This window comes from Sciurus vulgaris (assembly GCF_902686455.1).
Source record: "Sciurus vulgaris genome assembly, chromosome: 2".
In the NCBI taxonomy this organism is placed as follows: domain Eukaryota; kingdom Metazoa; phylum Chordata; class Mammalia; order Rodentia; family Sciuridae; genus Sciurus; species Sciurus vulgaris.
Window position 1 is genome coordinate 146,729,383 of NC_136462.1, and position 19,918 is coordinate 146,749,300.

At 45.8% G+C, this 19,918-nt stretch overlaps 1 protein-coding gene across 8 annotated transcripts in view; it reads right to left on the bottom strand.

The window, feature by feature from the left end:
* NTRK3 (neurotrophic receptor tyrosine kinase 3) overlaps nt 1–19,918 on the bottom strand; it is a 389,200-nt gene that overhangs the window by 265,076 nt on the left and 104,206 nt on the right. For all 8 annotated transcript variants that reach the window (XM_079127497.1, XM_079127496.1, XM_079127500.1 and 5 more), the window contains 5 exons: nt 13,136–13,204; nt 2,916–3,073; nt 2,038–2,180; nt 1,470–1,611; nt 512–808 (listed from right to left, as the gene is read on the bottom strand). In XM_079127497.1, the coding sequence (XP_078983623.1) occupies nt 512–808; nt 1,470–1,611; nt 2,038–2,180; nt 2,916–3,073; nt 13,136–13,204 (809 nt within the window). The remainder of the gene's footprint in view (nt 1–511; nt 809–1,469; nt 1,612–2,037; nt 2,181–2,915; nt 3,074–13,135; nt 13,205–19,918) is intronic.

Here is a 19,918-nt window from a genome sequence, read left to right on the forward strand (position 1 = left end):
TAAAAAGTAAAAAGAGCTGGAGATGTAGCTCCATAGTAGAGCACCCCTGGGTTCAACCCCCAGGACCACAAAGAAATTAATTCATTAAATAAATAATATATCAATAAACAAGACTCTTAGAGGAGCTGTTATAATCATGCCCATTTCATAGTTGAGGAAACCAAGGATTAGAAAACCACCAGGTCCAGGGTCTCCCAAAAAATAAAGTACTTGCTGGAAATTCTCTACCATTATCAACCATGTCTGAAGTCCCTGTGTTCTCTACTGTAACACAGTACATGTAACACATGCACAATTGTGTGTTTCTGAGAGGTCTTAGATTTTACTGAGATGTTTTGAAAAAATAGAGACTTTATTCCAGCTTATACAAAGCATGGATGGTGCCCGCATGTGTTTGGTTACCTGTGAAAACTGTAGGACCATGAGTGACTCTTCTTCTCTCAAGCTACCACCCAACACCCCAACTCCCAGAAGGAATCCTGCACTCCAGAGCCAGCTGGGCTGCCCTCACCTGGAAAAGGCTCCTTGAGGAAGTGGCCATTGATGGTCTGGTTGGCTGTGCCCAGTGGGTTTTTAGCAATAAGGGTGTAGTTTCCATTATTGTAGTGGGTGGGCTTGTTGAAGAGCAGGCAGCCCTCGGAGACCTCGCCTTCCTGGTAGTACTCCACGTGGATGATCTTGGACTCCCTCAGCGGCTGCCCATTATGCAGCCAGTGCAGCGTTGGCGGAGGATTCCCGCGCACCACAAACTCGATGCAATGCTCCAGGCGCAGCTCGGGCTCCTCCAGGCTCACTACACGTGGGGGGTCTGTGGGGGAAGAGGCCAGCTGAAATCCTGGACACCAGGACTCTTGTGTCCCAGAGCAGCCTTCCAGTAACTGAGACGAGATCCCCATTCTCTCCCACCCAGCTCTGAAAAGGCGGAGAGAAGCAGAATCCTGCAGCCAACCATCCAAGCTTCCTGGATCTACCCGAACTGGATTCCCTGTCAGGGCATTTTAGGGATTTAAGCAAAGGTAGAAATGGCCCACTCAGGAGTGTCCTGAAGATATAGCTGAAGTGGGGAAACAGCATCTTATGAGGGGAAAGGACACCCTTTCTTGGGTTTACTATCCCAGAACTTTAACTTTTTCTTTTTCTTTTTCTTTTTTTTCCATGTTGGGGATCGAACCCAGGGACTCTTTATCATTGAGCTACATCCCCAGCCCTTTTTATTTTTTTTATTTTGAGACTCTCACTAAGTTGCTGAGTCTGGCCTTGAACTTATCCTCCTGCCTCAGCCTCCCAAGTTGCACCATTGCACCCTGCGGGTTCAAGGACTTCCTTCTCCGTCCTGCCCTATGGAAGCTTTTCTGCCTGTGATGGCAGACCAGGGTCACTGCTCTAGCTCAGTTCTAGCAAGGTCTCCGTCCCTCCCCAGACTCTGTACCAGCATCCACTTAGTACCCAGCTGTGCTGCCTGCACTTACAGTAGACAGTGAGGGCAACACTGGCATTGCTCATGCCCACCACGTTCTCTGCAATGCATGTCAGGGTGAAGCCATTGTCCTCGCTCGTCACATTCACCAGTGTCAAGTTGATGGCATGTACATTGGTCCAATTCAGATTTGTCTGAAAACCCAAGTAAAAAGACAAAAATTAGTTTCTACAAGGGCACTCTCCTATCTAACCCTGAACGCCTTCAGGAATCAAGAGGAAAGCAGAACAGATGGGGAAGAAGGTCTTTCTGGTGAAAGAACACTGACCAAATGCCAAGCTCTTCACAGTCAATGGCTCAAGTAATTCTCATGTTAACATTACACTGTCTTGAATGTTAGCATTATACACATTTCACAGATGAGGAAACTAAGGTACAGAGAGGTTGATTAGTATGATTAGAGGTTGATTAGTCAAAATGGCTAGAAAATATTTCAGCTGGATAGACTCCAAGTCTCCATGTTTCTTCCTATAGTGACAGAACAACAAGCTTTCTCTCTGTGTGACTAAAAAGTGACCACTCCTTAGCACCCTGAAGGCGGCTGATGCTAGGATGCCTACCTGGTGGGTGTTGATGGACTGCAGCCCCGTGACTATCCAGTCCACATCAGGCAAGGGCGATCCAGAGCCATTGCAAGTGATAACAGCGTTGTCACCCTCTCGGACAGTAAGGTTGACATGGCTCACACTGATCTCAGGAAGGTCTGGGAGCAGGGTGGACAACAGAAGGAATGAAGAGACAGGTAAACTCCACCTAAAGAAAGCTCTCTACCTGGGACCAGTGGTGGCCCTTCTTGCTTTGACCAATAACTCCAACACAATTTGAGTTCTCAGAAGACTCCCTCCCCCACAAATTCCAGACGCTTTACACCTTCTTCCCAGTAGACATCAGAGCTCAGAGTTGAAGCCCATACAGTTGTTCACTCCCACCTCTCAGGGCATGGATGAGGCAGTTGCCCAAGGAATGCACTTTAACAAGTAAACCCAATGGCTCCTTTCCACTACTCATAAAATGGGTATGTTTGGTTCTCCCGGGGAACCATCTAGAAATTCAGATTTCTGGGACCCATCCCTAGACATTCTGATCTCAAAGGTTGCGGTCTGTGGTTGGGCCCAGAAATCTGCTTCTCTTAAAGCACCTTAGAAAATTCCAATAGAGGAAGTCTGGACACCACACCTTGAGACATGCACCTTCAGGTCTGGTTGACAAGAAAGGGAATCTGATCTGATGAGAAACAGAAAGCATATGACTCCTATCTGCATTCCTGAAACCAACCTTCCCTTGGCTAGCTCTGGGATGGGAATGACCAAGGAGGGAAAAGGTGAGTCAGGTCTGCACCTGACTGCAGAGGTTGAGGCCAGAAGAAGGCCCTGGCATGCCAGGCTACAGATCTGAGGAGCGCCTCCCTGGAGCCAGGTGAGGCCAGGCTCCCACTTACCACATTGACTGATGTTCATGCGGAAGAGGGGGAGCTGGGAGCCATCAGCATTGATGCAGTAGAGATTCTGGCTGTTGAGCCTGGCCTCCCCCTGCTCCTGCCACAGCTGCATCCAGCGGATGTCACAGCTGCAGTTGAAGAAGTTCTGCTCCAATCTCCTGTGGGCAAGAAGAGAGGGGAAGGAACCCCTGAACCGAAGATGGCCCAGCTCCCTCCCAGGGTTGAGGCCCACAGGGTCCCCATCTGCTCTTCAGGGATGAAGGAGAGAAGAAATTAAGCCAGCACATGAAAGAAGAAAGAAAAGAAGGACAAAGGAAGAGTACAACTCTAAGTCCTATAAGAATACAACTTATGATTTATTTAGTTTTAAAACTAATATACTCATTTTTTAAACAAATTAAACTCAGCACACTTAATACCTCTGGGGGAAAAAAAAAGAAATCTTTAAAATGCACCAGGAAGGAATGCTCCTCTTCTGAAAACCCTCCAATGGCTTCCCATCTCATTGAAAGTCAAAGCCAAAGCCCTGCATAGCCAGCGCTATCTCCATCTTCTTTCTGATGTTACCTCCTATCTCTCTTTCCTGCTTCTCTCCGGTCGCACCAACCTTGCTGTTGGCAAGTTCACTAGCATGCATGACTGGTTCAGTCCTGCCTCAGGACCTTTGTCCTTGCTGTCACCTTAGCCTGCCAAGCTCTAACCATACATATCTGAAAGACAGGCTCCCTTATTTGAGGAGTCACAGGAACTTCTATGATCAACTTCTACACAAAACCACTGCCAATCCTTGTGATGCCCAGTCGCTGGCCCTGCTGTGTTCTTTCTAGAATTCACCATCACACAGCCATCCTTTTAAATATTTATTTCATTTTGTGTATGTGTCTGTCTCCCCAAAGAAAAATTAAGCATCATCAAGATCATAGACATAGCCTATTTTGTTCACTGCTGTAGCCCCAGTACCTAAAACTGAGCTTGGCTCATAAATCCTTGTGAATAAAAGGAAAGAGAAAGAGAACTTTTCCCTGAGGGAATAGGTGGTTGGCTATTTCAAGGTATACTCAAAGCCCATCTTGGGACCAACTTTATTTCTTCATGAATTCAATGACTCCTTAATAAGCACCTGTTTCAGATCTGGTTGTGGGTTAAGTGCTGTTAATATAGAGATGAATCAGACAGTCCCTGTCCTCCAAGAACACGCAGCCGGGTGAAAAAGAGTGTCTGATGGGGGAAGGGTCAAGTTCAAAGTCCTTCCTCTCCACCATTTGCCTTGTGACTTGGAGCAAGTCACATCCTCCTCCATGGTATTATTAGGAAAATGATGAATGGCATTAATCAATCCCAAAACTCTTAAAGGAAAGAGCACCCAGCAAATCTGATCATTAGGAGGAATATGATTCTCTGGACTATTAAAGGGATCAATCTGTTTACCCAGAGGGAGGGTCACTGCACTAAAACCCTGGTTATTTTTGACAACTGGCAAATCCCAAAATAGTTAAGCATGCATCAGCATTAATCAGTTTTCAGGAGAAAGTGAGGTTCCAGGGGAGAGGAATCAGTGTTTTCAAGGCATCAGGACACTTCAGGTAGAATATGAATACCCCTATATGATATTGTCCTCTTCACCTGAAAATGTCCCTGACTTCTCTCTGCACATGGTGCTCTTTTAGGAGAAAAAAAAAAAAAAAAAAAGAAGGAAAGAGAATTAGCCTTTATTGAGTATCTGCTTCTCACAACAGTCCTAGGAGATGGCCAGGATCACCCCCAGACAGATGAGGGAGACTATCTAATATCTGGAGACGTTAAGTCATGTATTTGGCTGGTATTGAATAGTGGTCTCAAACCGCAGTCTGTTGCACTCCAAAATCCATGCACTGGCCACCCCACCTGCCCAATGCAGAGCATGGTAGGGTTGAATGCGGATGCCAAGAGGAATAAGAGAGGACCCTGACATCAGGAGCTCCTGGAGGCAGAGATTAGGGGAAGGGATGGAGGAAAGCCATGAAGGCACAAGGTGTGCTGCAGGTGGAGATGTGAAAAGGAAAGCAAGACTTAGTCAAGGCAGAGAGCTTGTGACAAGGAGCACTGGGAAATAAAGCTGGAAGGGTGAGTGGAGGAAATCCACTGCCACATCAGGAAGACTGGAATTTATCTGGGAGGCAGTGGAAACCCCTGAGGCCCTTAGAACTGGAGAACAGCATGAATAAAGCAGCCCTGTAAGAAGAGCAAGCCCACAGAACTGTAAGGGATAAACCAGAGAGGAGGTGAGCTGAGACACAGGTGTCTCTTAAACACAGGGTCACCATGGACAGTTAGGTAGTTCGCACATTTCTCAAAGAATCCAGACAAAGCAGTGAACAGGGAATGAAATCCAAACCCTGTGCTGTGACATGGGGCTGTGCTCACCCAGAGGGAGCATCTTTCTAATTCACAACAAGGCATCCTACTGCCTACGAGGGCCCAGGTCAACATTTTCAAACTTCTGGTCCCAGAACTTAAAAATTTCCTGAGGACCTCAAACAGCTCTTTTATGTGGGTTCTATTTCTCTCTATTTACCATATTGGAAAATAAAACTGAGAACAATTTAAAACAGCGGAATATCTTAGTACAAGTTCCATGGCAATGAGATCATCACACATCATTCTGCCTCTGGGAAATGCCCCTGTACAATGGTGAGATAAAGAGAGAAAGGCCAACAATGTGCCAGTGTTGTTATGAAAGATTTGACATCTCATTCTCTCTGAAGGGGTCCTGGGAGGCTCCAAGTGACCCTGAATCACTAGGTGAGAACTGCCACCCAGTAAATAAGGGCCTAGAGTAAGTGGCAAAACTGGGGAGGGAAGGGTGGATCCCACAAACATCCAAAGGAAGACAAGGCACCATCTGGCATTTTGTTGGAAGAAGGAAAGGAAAAGTGAAAGATGAGATTTTTAAATTCCAGGGGGCAGGAAGTCAATGGTAAGGAGGACAGTCTTTGGTTGAAAGCAGAAGAGAAGGAATCTGTGGAAAAGAGGAGATGAGACCTATTAGGAAAGGGGATGGGGAGGTGGGGGTGATTACTGGTTTTGGGGGAGGTAAAGGAAGATTGAGTCAGGTCCAGAAGCACATGCTTGTAATTCCAGTGACTCTGGAGGCTGAGGCAGGAGGATTTTCAGTTGGTGTCCAGCCTCAGAAACTTAGCAAGACCCTGTCTCAAAAGCAAAAGAAAAGGGCTGGGGATGTAGCTCAGTGGTAGAGCATCTCTGGGTTCAATCCCCAATACCACAAAAAATGGAGGAGGAGAAGGGGTATGAGGGGAAGAGGGGGAGGAGGAGGAAGAGGAGGAGAGAGAAAGTAGTCATGGGGGTGTTTGCTTTGGGATTAAGCAAGATGCCTATGTGGCTAGAAAAGGAATAGAGAGAAAAAGTAGGAGAAAGTGACAGAAAAATAATAGATATTGTAGGATAACAATGCATCATGGTACCATAGTGCCTAGGTTATACCAAAAGACTTTTTTTTTTTTTTTCTTGTTTTTTTTGGCACCAGAGATTGAACCCAGGAGTGCTTAACCACTGAGCAATATCCCCAGCTTTTTTTATTTATTTATTTTTTTGAGGCAGGGTCTTGCTAAGTTGCATATGGCTACTCGCCCAGTTGCTGAGGATGGCTTTGAATTTGTGATCCTCCTGCCTCTGTCTCCTGAGTCTTTCGGATTACAGGTTTGCACCACTGCATCCAGTTACACCAAAAGTCTTACACAAATTCTTCAACCCTCATGGGGAGGAAGCCCAGGGGGAAGGGGAGGACTGGTGGCTTCCTTAAGAAAGCAGAAAGTCAAATTTGCCACCTGGTATGTGTGAAAACAGAGGCATGAGGAGCCAGAGTGGTCTGGATGCCCAGCGCAGGACTTCAGCGAGCCTGGCAGCCCTGCTGGATGACATGAAGGCTCCAGATGCTTGAATATGTGCAAATTGAACCAGGTCAGCCTTGTTTTTCCCAGCTGCTCACTTGACAAGATGTGGTCATTCATTATTAAGTAGGTGTAAAAATACAAATTATCCACCTGGGTTGAAAAGACCAGACAAGTGCGGGGCTTGGCAGCGTCGCCTCAAGCCAGGGCAGCCCCTGGTGCAGTCCGAGCCTGGTGCTGCAGCACATCCCCACTTCTCAGTGGCCCCCAAGAGGTGGAGCCTGCCAAGTGTCCTGAGGCTGGCAGGAGAGTTAGGTGAGATGTTTGGGACGTGCCAAGGATGCTGCCAGGGACAGGCTCGGTAACAGCCCTTGTTTACTTCCATCCTTTCCCTCCAGGGCCCTGCTGACAGGATCCGAACCAGCTGAAAGACTGGACTTGAGTCCTGGTCCTTTGCTACAATCCAGAGTCTCCTAAAAACTCCTAAAGAATTTTGGGAATTTCTTCCCCATCCTTCGGGACTTTTCTGTTTCATTTCATTTTATTTTTTTAATGTGGTACTGCGGATTGAACCCAGGGTGCTCTCACCCTGAGCTACTTCCCCAGTCCTTTGTATTTCTTGTATTTCTTTTTTTTTTTTTTTTTTTTTTTTTTTTTTTTTGAGACAGTGTCTCACTAAATTGCCTCGACTGGTCTTGAACTTGCAATCTTCCTGTCTCAGCCTCTTGAGTAGTTATGATTGCAGGCCTGTGCCACTGTACCTCACTTGGATTTGCCTCTTAGAGAACAAAACTCATACCTAGCACAAAACCATTTAATCCTAAAATAGTGGCACCCTGAGCATCCCACTGAGTCAATCCACAGTCATCTTTATATGCTGAGAGTCTTAGACAAGAAGAAATGGGCATGTCCCAGGTCTAAATGGTGCTACTCATTCTGGTGCCCTTTTCCCATCAAACCAGGGCTGGGGCAGAGACTCCTTCAGCCAGGGCTTCAGGGGTGGACCTGCAAAACCTATAGGCATGGTTCTCTGTGCTTCATTAGTAGTGCAAGTGACCCTGTGAACACTACAGCAGCAACTGCTTTCAGGCAAGGCTGACCAAATCCAGTCCTTACCCAAGATGGCCCCAGGGCCTGATCACAGCACCTGAGGCATTCCCACCAATGAATGCAGCCCCACCCAGGTGGGCATGAGTACACAAGTGCTTTGCAGCACAGCCAAGGCCAGGACTGGGTGTTGAGAAAACACTTATTTCCCAGTCATCATTTGGGAGATTTTCTTCCCCCTTCCAAATCATTAGCACTGCTAATGGCAATCCTGGGGCCAGGTGGTAGAAAATGGGGAAGGGACCCAAATCAGCAAGGGAAGCACCACTGTCACAGAGTAAAGCACACAGTATAGGCCTCCTTGAAGTAACAACTATCAGATAGTACAGAAAGCACACAAACAGAAGATCTGAATTGAGTCATTAGCTGTGTCACTTTGAGTAAATATAATAGGTTGGATTATGTCCTCCAAAAAGATACGTCCGAGTCCTAATCTTAGTCCCTGTGATGTGACTTTCTTTGGAAATTAAGTCTTTGCAGATGTGACCAAGTTAAAAATCAAGGGATGAGATGGTTCTGGATTTCTAGTGGATCTAAAACTCCCAACCCAGAGAGGGGGATGAAAGATGAGGAGATGGGGATGTTTAGCCATCTGAGATGGGGGCAGAGATCGAAGCAATACAGAAGAGTACCAGGAGCCACCAGAGGCTGGGAGAGGCAAAGAAGAATTCTTCCCTGAAGCCTTTGAAGAGAGGATAGCTCTGCTGACACCCCTGACTTCAGACTTCTGGCCTCCAGACCAGTGAAATAATAATTTTCTGTTGTTCTAAACCACCAAGTTTGTAGTCATTCGTTATGGTCACATTAAGAAACTAAGACTGTGAGTAACTTCATTCTCCAAAACTCTGTCTTTACAGCTGTAAAATGGGGATGATCACATTTGACATTACTTCTTTATAAAGTTATTGAGAGAATTACTGATAATATACATTAATATGTTTTGCGAATTGCCAGAGGGCTATAACAAAACAGAAATTACTATTATAGAAATACTGTTATTAACATGATTGTTTAGTGACTTCTCCGGGAGCTTTCAAAGTGGTTATGGCCAAAAAAGGAAAAAGGAACCTGCCAGAATAAGCCCAAATTCGTCTCTGATACTGAGTTAATATTTTACCAAGTCGATTAAATCTGCAAATCATACCAGAGGTAATTATCACTTTGCTTTAAGAAAATGAAATACTCCAATCTATTTTAATCATGTCTGCTCTGTGCGTGCAGGGTATTAAGGGAAGATGCATTAATGGTCCTTAGGGTATTTCTGGAGGGTTTCCGTGCTGTGGGTTGACATCCTCTGGTGCCTCTGCCATTGCCTAAATTGTATCATGGGATTCAGAATCCAAGCTTCTTTTCTTTCTAATTCATTCTTTATCTCTAAGACAATCTGTCCAACTCTCTCTCTCTGATTTTTAGACAAACAGTTGCAGTCTTTCTGTCAAGAAAAAGAAAAACAAAAAACAGAAAAACCATCTTGCCATAACCAGAAGCCTCTGAGAGCACAGCACCATGCCAAGCTGAATTCCTTTTAAGCCTGAAACAGTGCTCACTGCTCCAAAGCAAGTCTTGAAAGACGCCCCTATTTGGCTCCATGAGAAGAACCCCACCTGGACTGGCAAGAGGCTACATGCCAGATGCTCACTAAAACTGTCCCTCATCTCCCAAAAGTAGGTAAGAGAAATAAAGTAAAGGTAGGATCTTGGATTATGGCAAGGACTCTCAGATGGCTTTCCTATAACTTCACTCAAGGGGGCTGTCATCTCAAAGAAGCTTGTGGAAAGACCCTATGCATGCTGGAATGTTGCTGAGTTGGTAAGGGAAAGAGCATGGTCTTTGAAAACAGTGGTCCCAGATGGTGATAATTCTAGAAATCATAATACTAATTCCTAGATTACCATTTACCAGCTCTGAGATCCTGGGCTGGTTGTTTAACTTGGGCCAGCCTCAAATCCCTCATTTGTAAAACTGACTATACTAAAGTGATACTGCCTTTGTGGATTTGTTCCAAGGATGAGATGGAACCTCGTACACATTAGGTGCTCAATATGTGCCTCTTCTTTCTCCTATCCCACTGGCAGTAGGACATTGGGCAGTAGACACTCAGTCCTTCCAGTGGGGAGGCTCAGCAGCACCAATGCTGATTGAAAATCGTCAAGCAGGGGAGAGGCTGGTTGGGGGAACAGCAGAGCTTCTCAAGAGACCCTCAGTGAAAGAAGGAAATGTGCTAAGAAATTGCTCAGTACCTATTTGCCCTTCTGTTGCTACAGACCTCCACTAAAGCCTCCCTCTTCCGGTTGAAGACTTTCCTGGCTGCCACAGCACACTGAGCCCTCTGTCCCCCAAGGCCAAAATTGTTCCTTCCTGAATATACCAACCCATCCCCACACCCCAGGCCTCAGGCAGCATCAGGCAGACCCTGGCAGTCTAAATGGCTCATGGCAGATGGTGCCATGTGGACTAATCAAGAAGTGGGACAAGAAAATACTACCTTCTCTTCCATTTGCCAGGAACTGGGATTGTTTGGATTTTAATCATAGCCACAGCTAAGAGCCAAAGTGCGGCCCCCTCCAGCCAAAGAGATAAATTTTCCACTCTCAATGTTTAATTCCTCCTCAAAAAACAGACCCCAACCAGGGCAATAACTCCTTGGAGGGGGGGCGTCTTTATCCTCCAATATGATTTTTCCTTATTTAACAATATGACAGGAATAAAATACCCCCACAGACATGGTGGCACTCACACGCTGACTCACACTGGAAGGAATGTCTTCATTCCTCCATAAGTTATATCCAGCTCACTGGTGTATTGATCCCAGGCAAAGATGAATGCAGAATCCCATGATCCTCCGGGAGAAATCTGACATTTTCTTTAAATATATATCCATGGAACAACTGTTTCTAAATCTCCACAAAACAGGTCACCAGGGCACCACACCATTGATTTCATATCCAACGATTTCTTAGAAAGAGTTCTGAACACTTTCTCAATAATTCAGCCAACAGCAGACCCCAGATGTCCCCCCAGAGGGACACTGTCCCTGGCCTCCCCTAGATGAAGGGGTAGGCTTCACAGGGTAACTAGATACAAGCCTCCCAGGAAAGAGACCCCCCTGGGCCCCCTATCAGTTCAAGGGCAACCTAGGAAAGATCCACAACCATACACTTTTTGAGAATTATCATAGAAAAAATCCTTACATTGGAAAGAGATTGCAAAAAGCTGAAAGATTGTAGAGCTCAGTGGCCAAAGCTTTGAGTCTACACTCTACCACCTCTTTACTGGGTGACCTTGAATGAGACACTTGGCCTTGCTAAGCACATCAGTGCCCTCAAATGTGAAGTAACAGTAATTATTACTACCTTACAGATTCTCATAAGGATTAAATTAAATAATATACATAATTTAATAGATTACTGCCTGACACAGAAGAAGAGCCCAGAAACCAGTGTCAGTAGTAGTAGTCATGTTAATTTACCTCTGAGATCTTCTCGACCTACAAAGATGGGAATGAATTTGTCATGAGGAATGACATCTATATATCTGTGATGTGGTCTATTTTTTGTTGTTATTGTCTTATAAACAAATATGTATATGTATTTACCTTTTTCTCAGCTTGAATAGTTTTATTGGTATCCATCTAGAGCTCTGATAGATGAGACTAACAACTCTGATCACTGTGTCTATGCTACCTCTACCAGAGGTGGTAGTGGCACAATTCTAAGAAAGAAAAGCAACCCACAGCATATTATCCTAAGCTCTCCAACACTTTTAAATTTTTTTGGCAGTACTGAGGTCTGAACCAAGGGGTGCTCTACCACTAAGCCACATCCCTAACACTTTTTTTTTTTTATCTTTTTCATTTTGAGACAAGGTCCCACTAAATTGAAGAGGCTGACCTCAAACTTGCACTGTTCCTGTCTCAGCCTTCAGAATAGCTAGGATTACAGGCTAGAGATCAGAGTTCTTACCTATGAACTGCAGAGAACATAATACCTACCTCCCACGCTTCTCGTGCTGCTAAATCTAAGGCGAGCACCAGTACACCCAGTTCAACACGTTTAAAGAGACAACCTCTGTACACTTAGGCCTAGAATGGACTTCGGAAGGACCTTATGTGCATGTAGGTCCCTGAAAACAAGGACAGTATACAAAATTGTCACGGTATAGTAGGCTATTGGGATGCTAAATGTAAATATCCTCCTTCCTACCAACAGGTCTCATCCATGAACTCAGGGAGAACAAGTTGAAAAGCCAAGAGCCTAGGCAGAGGTTCAAGGTCAATGCTTCTTGGTAAAGACAGTAAAGCAATCCACATTCTGTGCATTTGGGTCTGAGTCACCAAGTAAAAGGGAACACATGACTGGCGTGTCTGAAACCCTGACTCCCTAACTTCGTCCATGCCTCAATTCCTTTTCAATTTATTCCTTGATTTATTCCCTTAACATAATACGCTGTCCTTCATGCACAGAGATGACCCCAATGACTCACACATCAACATGAGCTATTTTTTCCAGCAGTGGTCACGAATTTTCACTCATCCAGCCAACATTTGTGTGCACAAAATGGCTGGCCGGTGAAGGGTAGCACTGATCAGCTTTGGGATGCAGCAAGACTGAGCCATCTGCACTCGGATTAAAGAAACGCGCACCATCCCATCCCAGGATGTCTACACTAGAGCCAAATAAGCTGATGGGAGATCATGAGTGGTGGAAAGGAGGTGCACTCTGAAATCAGGAGACCCGGTTCAAGTCCTGGCTCTGCCGGTCCTTCACAATGCAATTGTGGTTGAACCTTGAATGCTTCTCTAGAGATCAGAGTTCTTACCTATGAACTGCAGAGAACACAATACCTACCTCCCACGCTTCTCCTGCTGCTAAATCTAAAGTCATGTTAATGGAAGTGTACCTGATAATCCATAAAGTTATGCATCACAAATGTTATTTATTATCGATTGATACTATTTATCATAAATGTTAATGCTACTATTCCTAATCACCTGTAGATCACAAAACTCAATCCTGGTAGGAGCTGAGATTCTGTCTTCTGAAATGGCTTGTGCTTAGGGCATGAGAAATGAAGCCATGGGGAGGATGGCTCCCCCTGAACCCTCAGCATGCTCCCACCCTGTCCAGTGCACACGCAGCCTTCAAGTAGCTCCCGGTGCTTGACGCTTCTCCCCACCCAACCAGGATCACCACGTCACCGCCTGCACGGTCTCAAAACCGAACTTACAATTCCCGAAGACTCAGCGTCTGGAAGAGCTGCCACGAGAGCGTAGTGAGCCGGTTGCTCGACAGGTTTCTGCAAGATTGGCAAAACAAAGAGGAAGTTAAAGGACAGGTCTGCCATTAGTCATGCTCTTGATAGTGAGTTTGGTCATTTCACTGGAGCCCAGATTTGTTTTTCTTCTTTTTTCTTTGCTCTACTCTGCTAAAGATACATCTGCTAATAGTTGAGGCCACAGATCAGGTTTGGAGAAGATTCGGAAGCCTTTTAAAGGGCAAGGTTTTACAAATCAAAGAAACAATAAAATTCTCTTGGTTCGTCTCTCATATCCTCTCTCCATAATAAACGTCCATCGGCCTATTTGAAGCCACCCTTCGCTAGGAGCACAGAGAACTCTGAGGGTACACAAGCCCACATGCGTCCTTGACAGTCACCCAGGTCAGCAAACTCTTCAGCTCACCTACAACTCCTCCTAGCCCATCCCTCCCCCTGCAAGCAGGCCCATCAGTGAGATCAAGACATCAGCCTTTTGTTCACATGTCTGTTCTCCTTCTAATGGCTATTTAATTGTTCTCATTAGGATGTACAGGGAAAAGGAGCAACCATTAGTCTTCTGAATAAAAGAAGAAACACGCCCACGGTTATTACTTTGCCAGGCTCAACAAACAACTTTTGATGTGATAACAGCCCTTACAGGAGGCAGTTAGACACTGCTAGAATTGAAGTGGCACCTGAGGAACAATGTACTCATGTACTGATGGGGCGGATGGTGATGCTGATTCCATTTAGTTAAATGCACACACACACACACACACACACACACACACACACAAGCATACATGTATTTGTGTCTATTAAACATGAAGGTGATAAAAGCAAACGCAGACTTTATTATAAACACACACATGCTTACACATGCACCTATATTTAGATGACTTTTAGAGCAGATATTTATTGAGAGTTAACACAGGCTGCACTGAGGAATGAGAATGCCAACCACCGAGGGTAAGATGAGGTCACTCTGGAACCCTGTGTTCAAGGTACAAAGGAATGAACAGAAGGAAGAGTATAAACAAGGTAATGTACGCAACTGATGTGGAAGGGGGAGAAGGCTACATCAGTTAGGTGCTCCCAGAACAGCCTTCTGACAAGGTGACAGAAGACCTGAGACAAGAAGGAGAGTGAGCTGAGCACCAGGGAGGAACGTTTTGGCAGTCAAAGTAGCAAGTGCAAGGGTCTGAGAGGAACTCCAGAGCCAGGAAGTGGGGGGCAGTGCTCTGGGATACGTGGGAGAGAGATTCATGCCATGTATGGCTGGATTCCACCTTGCTGGCCATGAGAGGAGACTAGATTTTAAGTAAAAGAGCAGTAGGAAGGCACTGGATGGTTTTCAGTGGGGGGAAGTGACACAACTTAATTCCATTTTTAACAATTGGAAGACCAAGGCTGGAAGTTGGCTGTCCAGTTTGAAGGTCACGATGGTATTACAAGAAAAAGTGGAGAGTTCATTTAATGAGGTAAGGAAATCTACCAAGAGATCAGGTGGAGGCAGTGAAGTCCAGGGTTTCCTCCCTGAGAATACTGTGTTTAAGATGCCTGCCTGGGCACAGTGGTGCACACCTGTAATCCCACAGACTTGGAGAGCTGAGGCAGGAGGGTTGCAAGCTGTAATCCAGCCTGGGCAATTTAATGAGACCCTGTCTCAAAATAAAAACTAAAAAAGGTTGGGGATGTAGCTCCATGGTAGAGCACTCCTGGGTTCAATGCCCAGTGCCAATAAGAAGATGCCTGTTAGATATATATTATTTTATGAGGTGCTCAGGATGGAATCCAGGGCCCCACCTATGCAAGGCAAGCTCTCTGCCACTGAGTTACACCCCAGCCCCTGTTAGCTATCAAAAGCAAGAAATGGGTCTGGAGCTCACATATGGAGACTATATAAGAACAGATACTCAAATATAAGAACAACTAAGGGACACCTTAGGTTCTTTCCTTCTTTCCAGAAGGAAAGAATTAACCAAAGACTGCACCATCTGAGGCAAAGCCCTTGCAGCAGCCCATCTCCTGCTTGGAGGGGAGGAGCAGGGGATCTGACAAGTACCCAAGAGTCCCTCCCCGCTACCTACCTACTGAACTGGGAGTTCAGAACCTAGAGTCAAGGACAACAGGTTGCAATACCATTCTCTGAGTGATGTTGTAATAAATCTTTGTGTTTGAATCATCCAGGTAGAAATCTTTTTGTCTGTCTACACACAATAGCATTCTTGGCAGCAAAAGATGGATAATCCCACACTTTCAAATCCAAAGGGAACTTTGGAAAGCAACTCAGCCTCTGCCTTTAGCTCTCCACCTGACTCTAGTGCACCCTGGAACAAAACCCATGGCTCTGAAGCTGAGCAGCAGCATCCTTCAGGGACTCAGAAGCCAGAAACCCCAGGATCATTGAACGGTGGGGGGGCATGCCCCTGGTAAAACACAAAAGCAAGGCAGGAGACAGGAACGATCCAGGTGAAATGGGCAGCCTCGCTCATCCCCAAGAGAGGAGCAGGCAGGGAGCCTGCCAGGAGTCCAGGGAGCCCCGAGCAGAGAGCAGGCTGCCAGCAATGTCCTCCCACAAAGGTCATGCTTTGCTACATTAGGCAGAAATGTCAAGAGAAAATTGGATTCTGAAAGAAAGAAAATAACAGGCATTCTGGGCAAATAAAGAATAAGAAATAGCATTATCTCCTCCTTATTACAAGTTAAAGGAGGGTGGGGGCCTCGGACACCTGGTAAAGGGAAGGTGGGCTCCTGCTCTCCCACGAGTATCTCAACTGCATCTCCTGCCCATGCCCATCCCTCCTCATCCACCCCCAATCCCACCTGGAGGAAAATGATCCCTTGGAATCCTCCAGCACTTTGTCCAAATGGAGTGGCCACTGAAGCACTCATGCACTCTGTCCACACACATATACGCACACACACCCTGTGCATGTTCCCAGACACAAGAATACTGCATCGCACAAGTCCAGGGAAGGGTACAGTGTGCACAACCTGTTCAGTTGTACACAGCGCCCTCCCAGAAACACACCCAGCTCCAGAGACAAACATACACAGAGAAGACGAGAAGTAAGGCAAACACACAGCACAAAACAAGAAGGGTGAGCCTCTGGCCAGCCCTCCCTTCCAGGCGCTTATCAGTTCTCATGGGGTAGGAAAAATGGGGAACCTAAGGCACAGGGCTTCTTTAGGACTCACCACCCACTCAGAACTCACTCCTCCTAGCTGGCACCTCCCCTGTCATCAGTTATTGATGAGCTGGTTACCCTGCTCATCAGACAAGAGTTTAATTAAGAACCATCCTGCCTGAGCCCCATGGCCGCCTCCTCCCTAACAGATCCATTATCACCCATCTCTGACTTTTGCTTGGGTCAGTAGCCAGTGTCCAAGCCACCTGACCACTGAATTAATTTGGTGAGCAAGATTTTATGAGATGATGCATCAGACATTATCCCAAAATCAAGCTCCCTGACATCGGCCCCTCTATCTCTCATCTGAGACTCCCAAACAAAGCCATTAATTTTGTCCTGCACAACTGGTGCTCTCATAGCCAGACTCTCGAGTTCAGACGTAATAAATGATGACGAAGCAGCTACTGGGTGCTCTGGGAATGGGAGCCAGACACACAAATGGTGAAACACTGGGCCCTGAGGAGTGATAGGGCTGAGGTAGCCCATCATGCATTAATCCTGTTTTGAACAGGGATCCTTCCAGGCAACCTCTCCTCAGGCTGGTAGAAGGCTCAGCATGGTAAGTGATCCCATGACCTAAGAGAGGCACCAAGTTCTAGCAGGACAGAGCCCCATGACTGGGTAGCATGTTATCCTAGGAACACAACTGCCCTACAGAAGGGTCAGTAGAGTAGATGCTACTGCCGAGAGAAACCAAGCACATGAGTATGTTGCCCTAAACATACTACACCCTAGTGCTGGCAGGAGGTGGGGGCTGAGAGATGAGAAGGGGACACTAATCCCCCTCCACAAAGTGATCCTGCAGATGGAAGGTTTCATGGATTTCCTGGATTAAGAGTTCAACATTTAGAAACATCTCCTTTTCTATTGGCAGAGGCAGACTCAGTGGGCAGGTATGTTTTAGGATTCAAGCATGTAAGGGATTACTGGGGGCAAGTGCCCTACTCCCCTGTGCTATTAAACCAGACCACCCATTATTCATCAAATGTCCCTCCTGTTCATGACAATATCATAGACCTTTTGATAATGCTCCCACCAACTCCTGGAGGTTCACTCAATCTCTGTATCTCCTCAGCCCCTATTTGGGCTTTGTCTTCTGTTTTTACAAGATTTTATAACATGATGGTGATTCGTTGTGGGTTGAATTGTGCCCTCATCCCCAAATTTATAGGTTGAAGTCCTAACCCCCCAGCACCTTAGAATATTTCTGTACTTGGAGATGAGGACTTTAAAGAGGTGATTAAGATTCAATGAGGTCATTAGGGTGAGCCTAATCTAACATGACTGGTGTCCTTATGAGAAGAGGGATTTGGGATACAGACCCACACGAAGGGAAGAGCATGTATAGACGAAGGGAGAATACAGCTATTTGCAAGCCAAAGAGATGCCTTAAAAGAAACCAAAACAGTTAACAGTTTGATTTTGGATTTGCATTCCCCAGAACTATGAGGCCATAATGTCTACTGTTGAAACCATTCAGTCTGTGATACTGTGTTATGATAGCCCTAGTGAATTAGTGTGCCTGTTCTAAGTTCCTCATTTACCCTAAGCCTGACTGCCAGGTTGGCTGCCCCACTGTGATCCCTTAAAGACTTGAAGTCATGGTTTTCTGTCATCCCCTCGGCTCTATGCCTGGTCACTCTAGGGAACTTGCCTCCCAATCAAGTTCTAGCTGCTAAGCTACAACCTGCTATCTGTCCACTTGTCTAACCAATGGATATGCTCCAGTCTCTTCCTGCAAAAGATGATTAAAAGAGAAAAGAGAGAATCAGGAAAATGTTCAACTCACACCTCAAACATGAATGCCACCAGAAATGACTTTTCCTTGAGGATTCGTTCTGTTGCTGCTTAAAGTCAAGTTTTTGACCATCCTGTGTTCAGGGTGCATTTGACACAGAGAACCAGAAAACCCCTCCCAGCCCCACAGGTTCCTGGGCTGTGGCTGGCTGTCTGGAATCAACGTGATGCAAATCTTATTTCTTTCTTCCATGAAGGCAGCATTTTTAAAAATGCATCACTCTCTACTTGGGATCTAACACATGCTCAGTTTTGTCTGCTCTCTTCTCCCCCCACCCCCCAACATGAAAGAGATCTCCTTGGTCTTTGTCTTAAATCATTCAGGCTGATATAATAAAATATCATAAACTAAGTGGCTTATGAACACAGAAATTTATTTCTCACAGTTCTGTGAGTTCTTGGGAAATACAAGATGAAGGGACTGACAGATTCGGAGTCTGATGGCTGCTTCCTCACAGATAACTGTCTTCTCACACATTCTATGGCAGAAGGATGGTGGGTCCTTTATAAGGGCAATACTACCTTCATAAGGGCTCCACCCTCATGACTCAGTGGTCCCACCTAATTCAATCATCTTGGGGAGTGAAAATTTCACCATATGAATTTGGGGGGACACAGTCATTCAGATCATAGCAACCTTCTTGGAGACAGCCAGTCCCCTTCCCTGCTATACCACACAGAGATTCTTTTGAAATTACTGAAGAAACTCAAGAAAACATCAACAAAGAATTCCCTGCTGCAGCACCATACCTCCTGTAGAGTTTGCTAGAAAGGAACGAATCACAGGAAAAGGGTGGGGCTGACAGGCTACAGGCTACTGTCTATTTCTTCAAAGGCCAGGAGCTCTAATCTTTTGGGTATGGACCCTGTCATTTATGTTCATCATCTGCCCCACACAGGGGACATTTCAGCCCACCCTAAGGAGCTGCTGAGGTGGCAGCCAGCAGCTTCATGGACTGAACAGCAGAAAGGAAAGAGGGAAAGAAGAAAGAAGGAAGGAAGGAAGGAAGGAAGGAAGGAAGGAAGGAAGGAAGGAAGGAAGGAAGGAAGGAAGGAAGGAAGGAAGGAAGGAAGGAAGGAGATAGGAAGGACGGATGGACTATGCTATCCTGTCACAGAGACAACTAAGGACGCCTGAGAAGCCAACTCTAAAATGCAATGCCTGTGACAAGCAAGCAGGTGCTGCTGCCCAGACTTGCTTTTGAAGGCCAAGAAATATTTTTCTACATCACTGATATATTTGCTTTTCCCTCAATTAAATTGCTGTAAAAGGGGGTGGGGGTTAAAGCCATTTGAGCCATTTTTATTCAGCTAAATTACACTGGATGGCTCATTTAATGAACTTTAATGAAGCCAAAATGCTTTCTCTAATCAAATCTCAAGTGACGTGACTGGTGTCTTGACCTTAGATCAGGAGACTGGAGGCAGCCTTCTCTAAAAGGCCATGTGCTGGGTTGTGCCAGGGTTTCCCGGGAGTACTCCTGGGAATCTAAGTCTGCAGTGTTCATGGGTACTAAAAAGTGGGTGGGGGGGTCATAACACTTGAAAAATGTTGTGCAAAAGAAAACTAAACAGGCTTCTCTACCATATAACTTCTCAGAGTCGTAACTAAGGATCTCAATTATTGAGTCTCTGTAGAGCATCTAGCAAAATCATCATCCTATATACCATACTTAAGAGAAATGGGGCCTATCCAGGCATGGTGACACACGTCTATGATTCCAGGGACTCCGAAGGCTAAGACAGGAGGATTGCAAGTTGA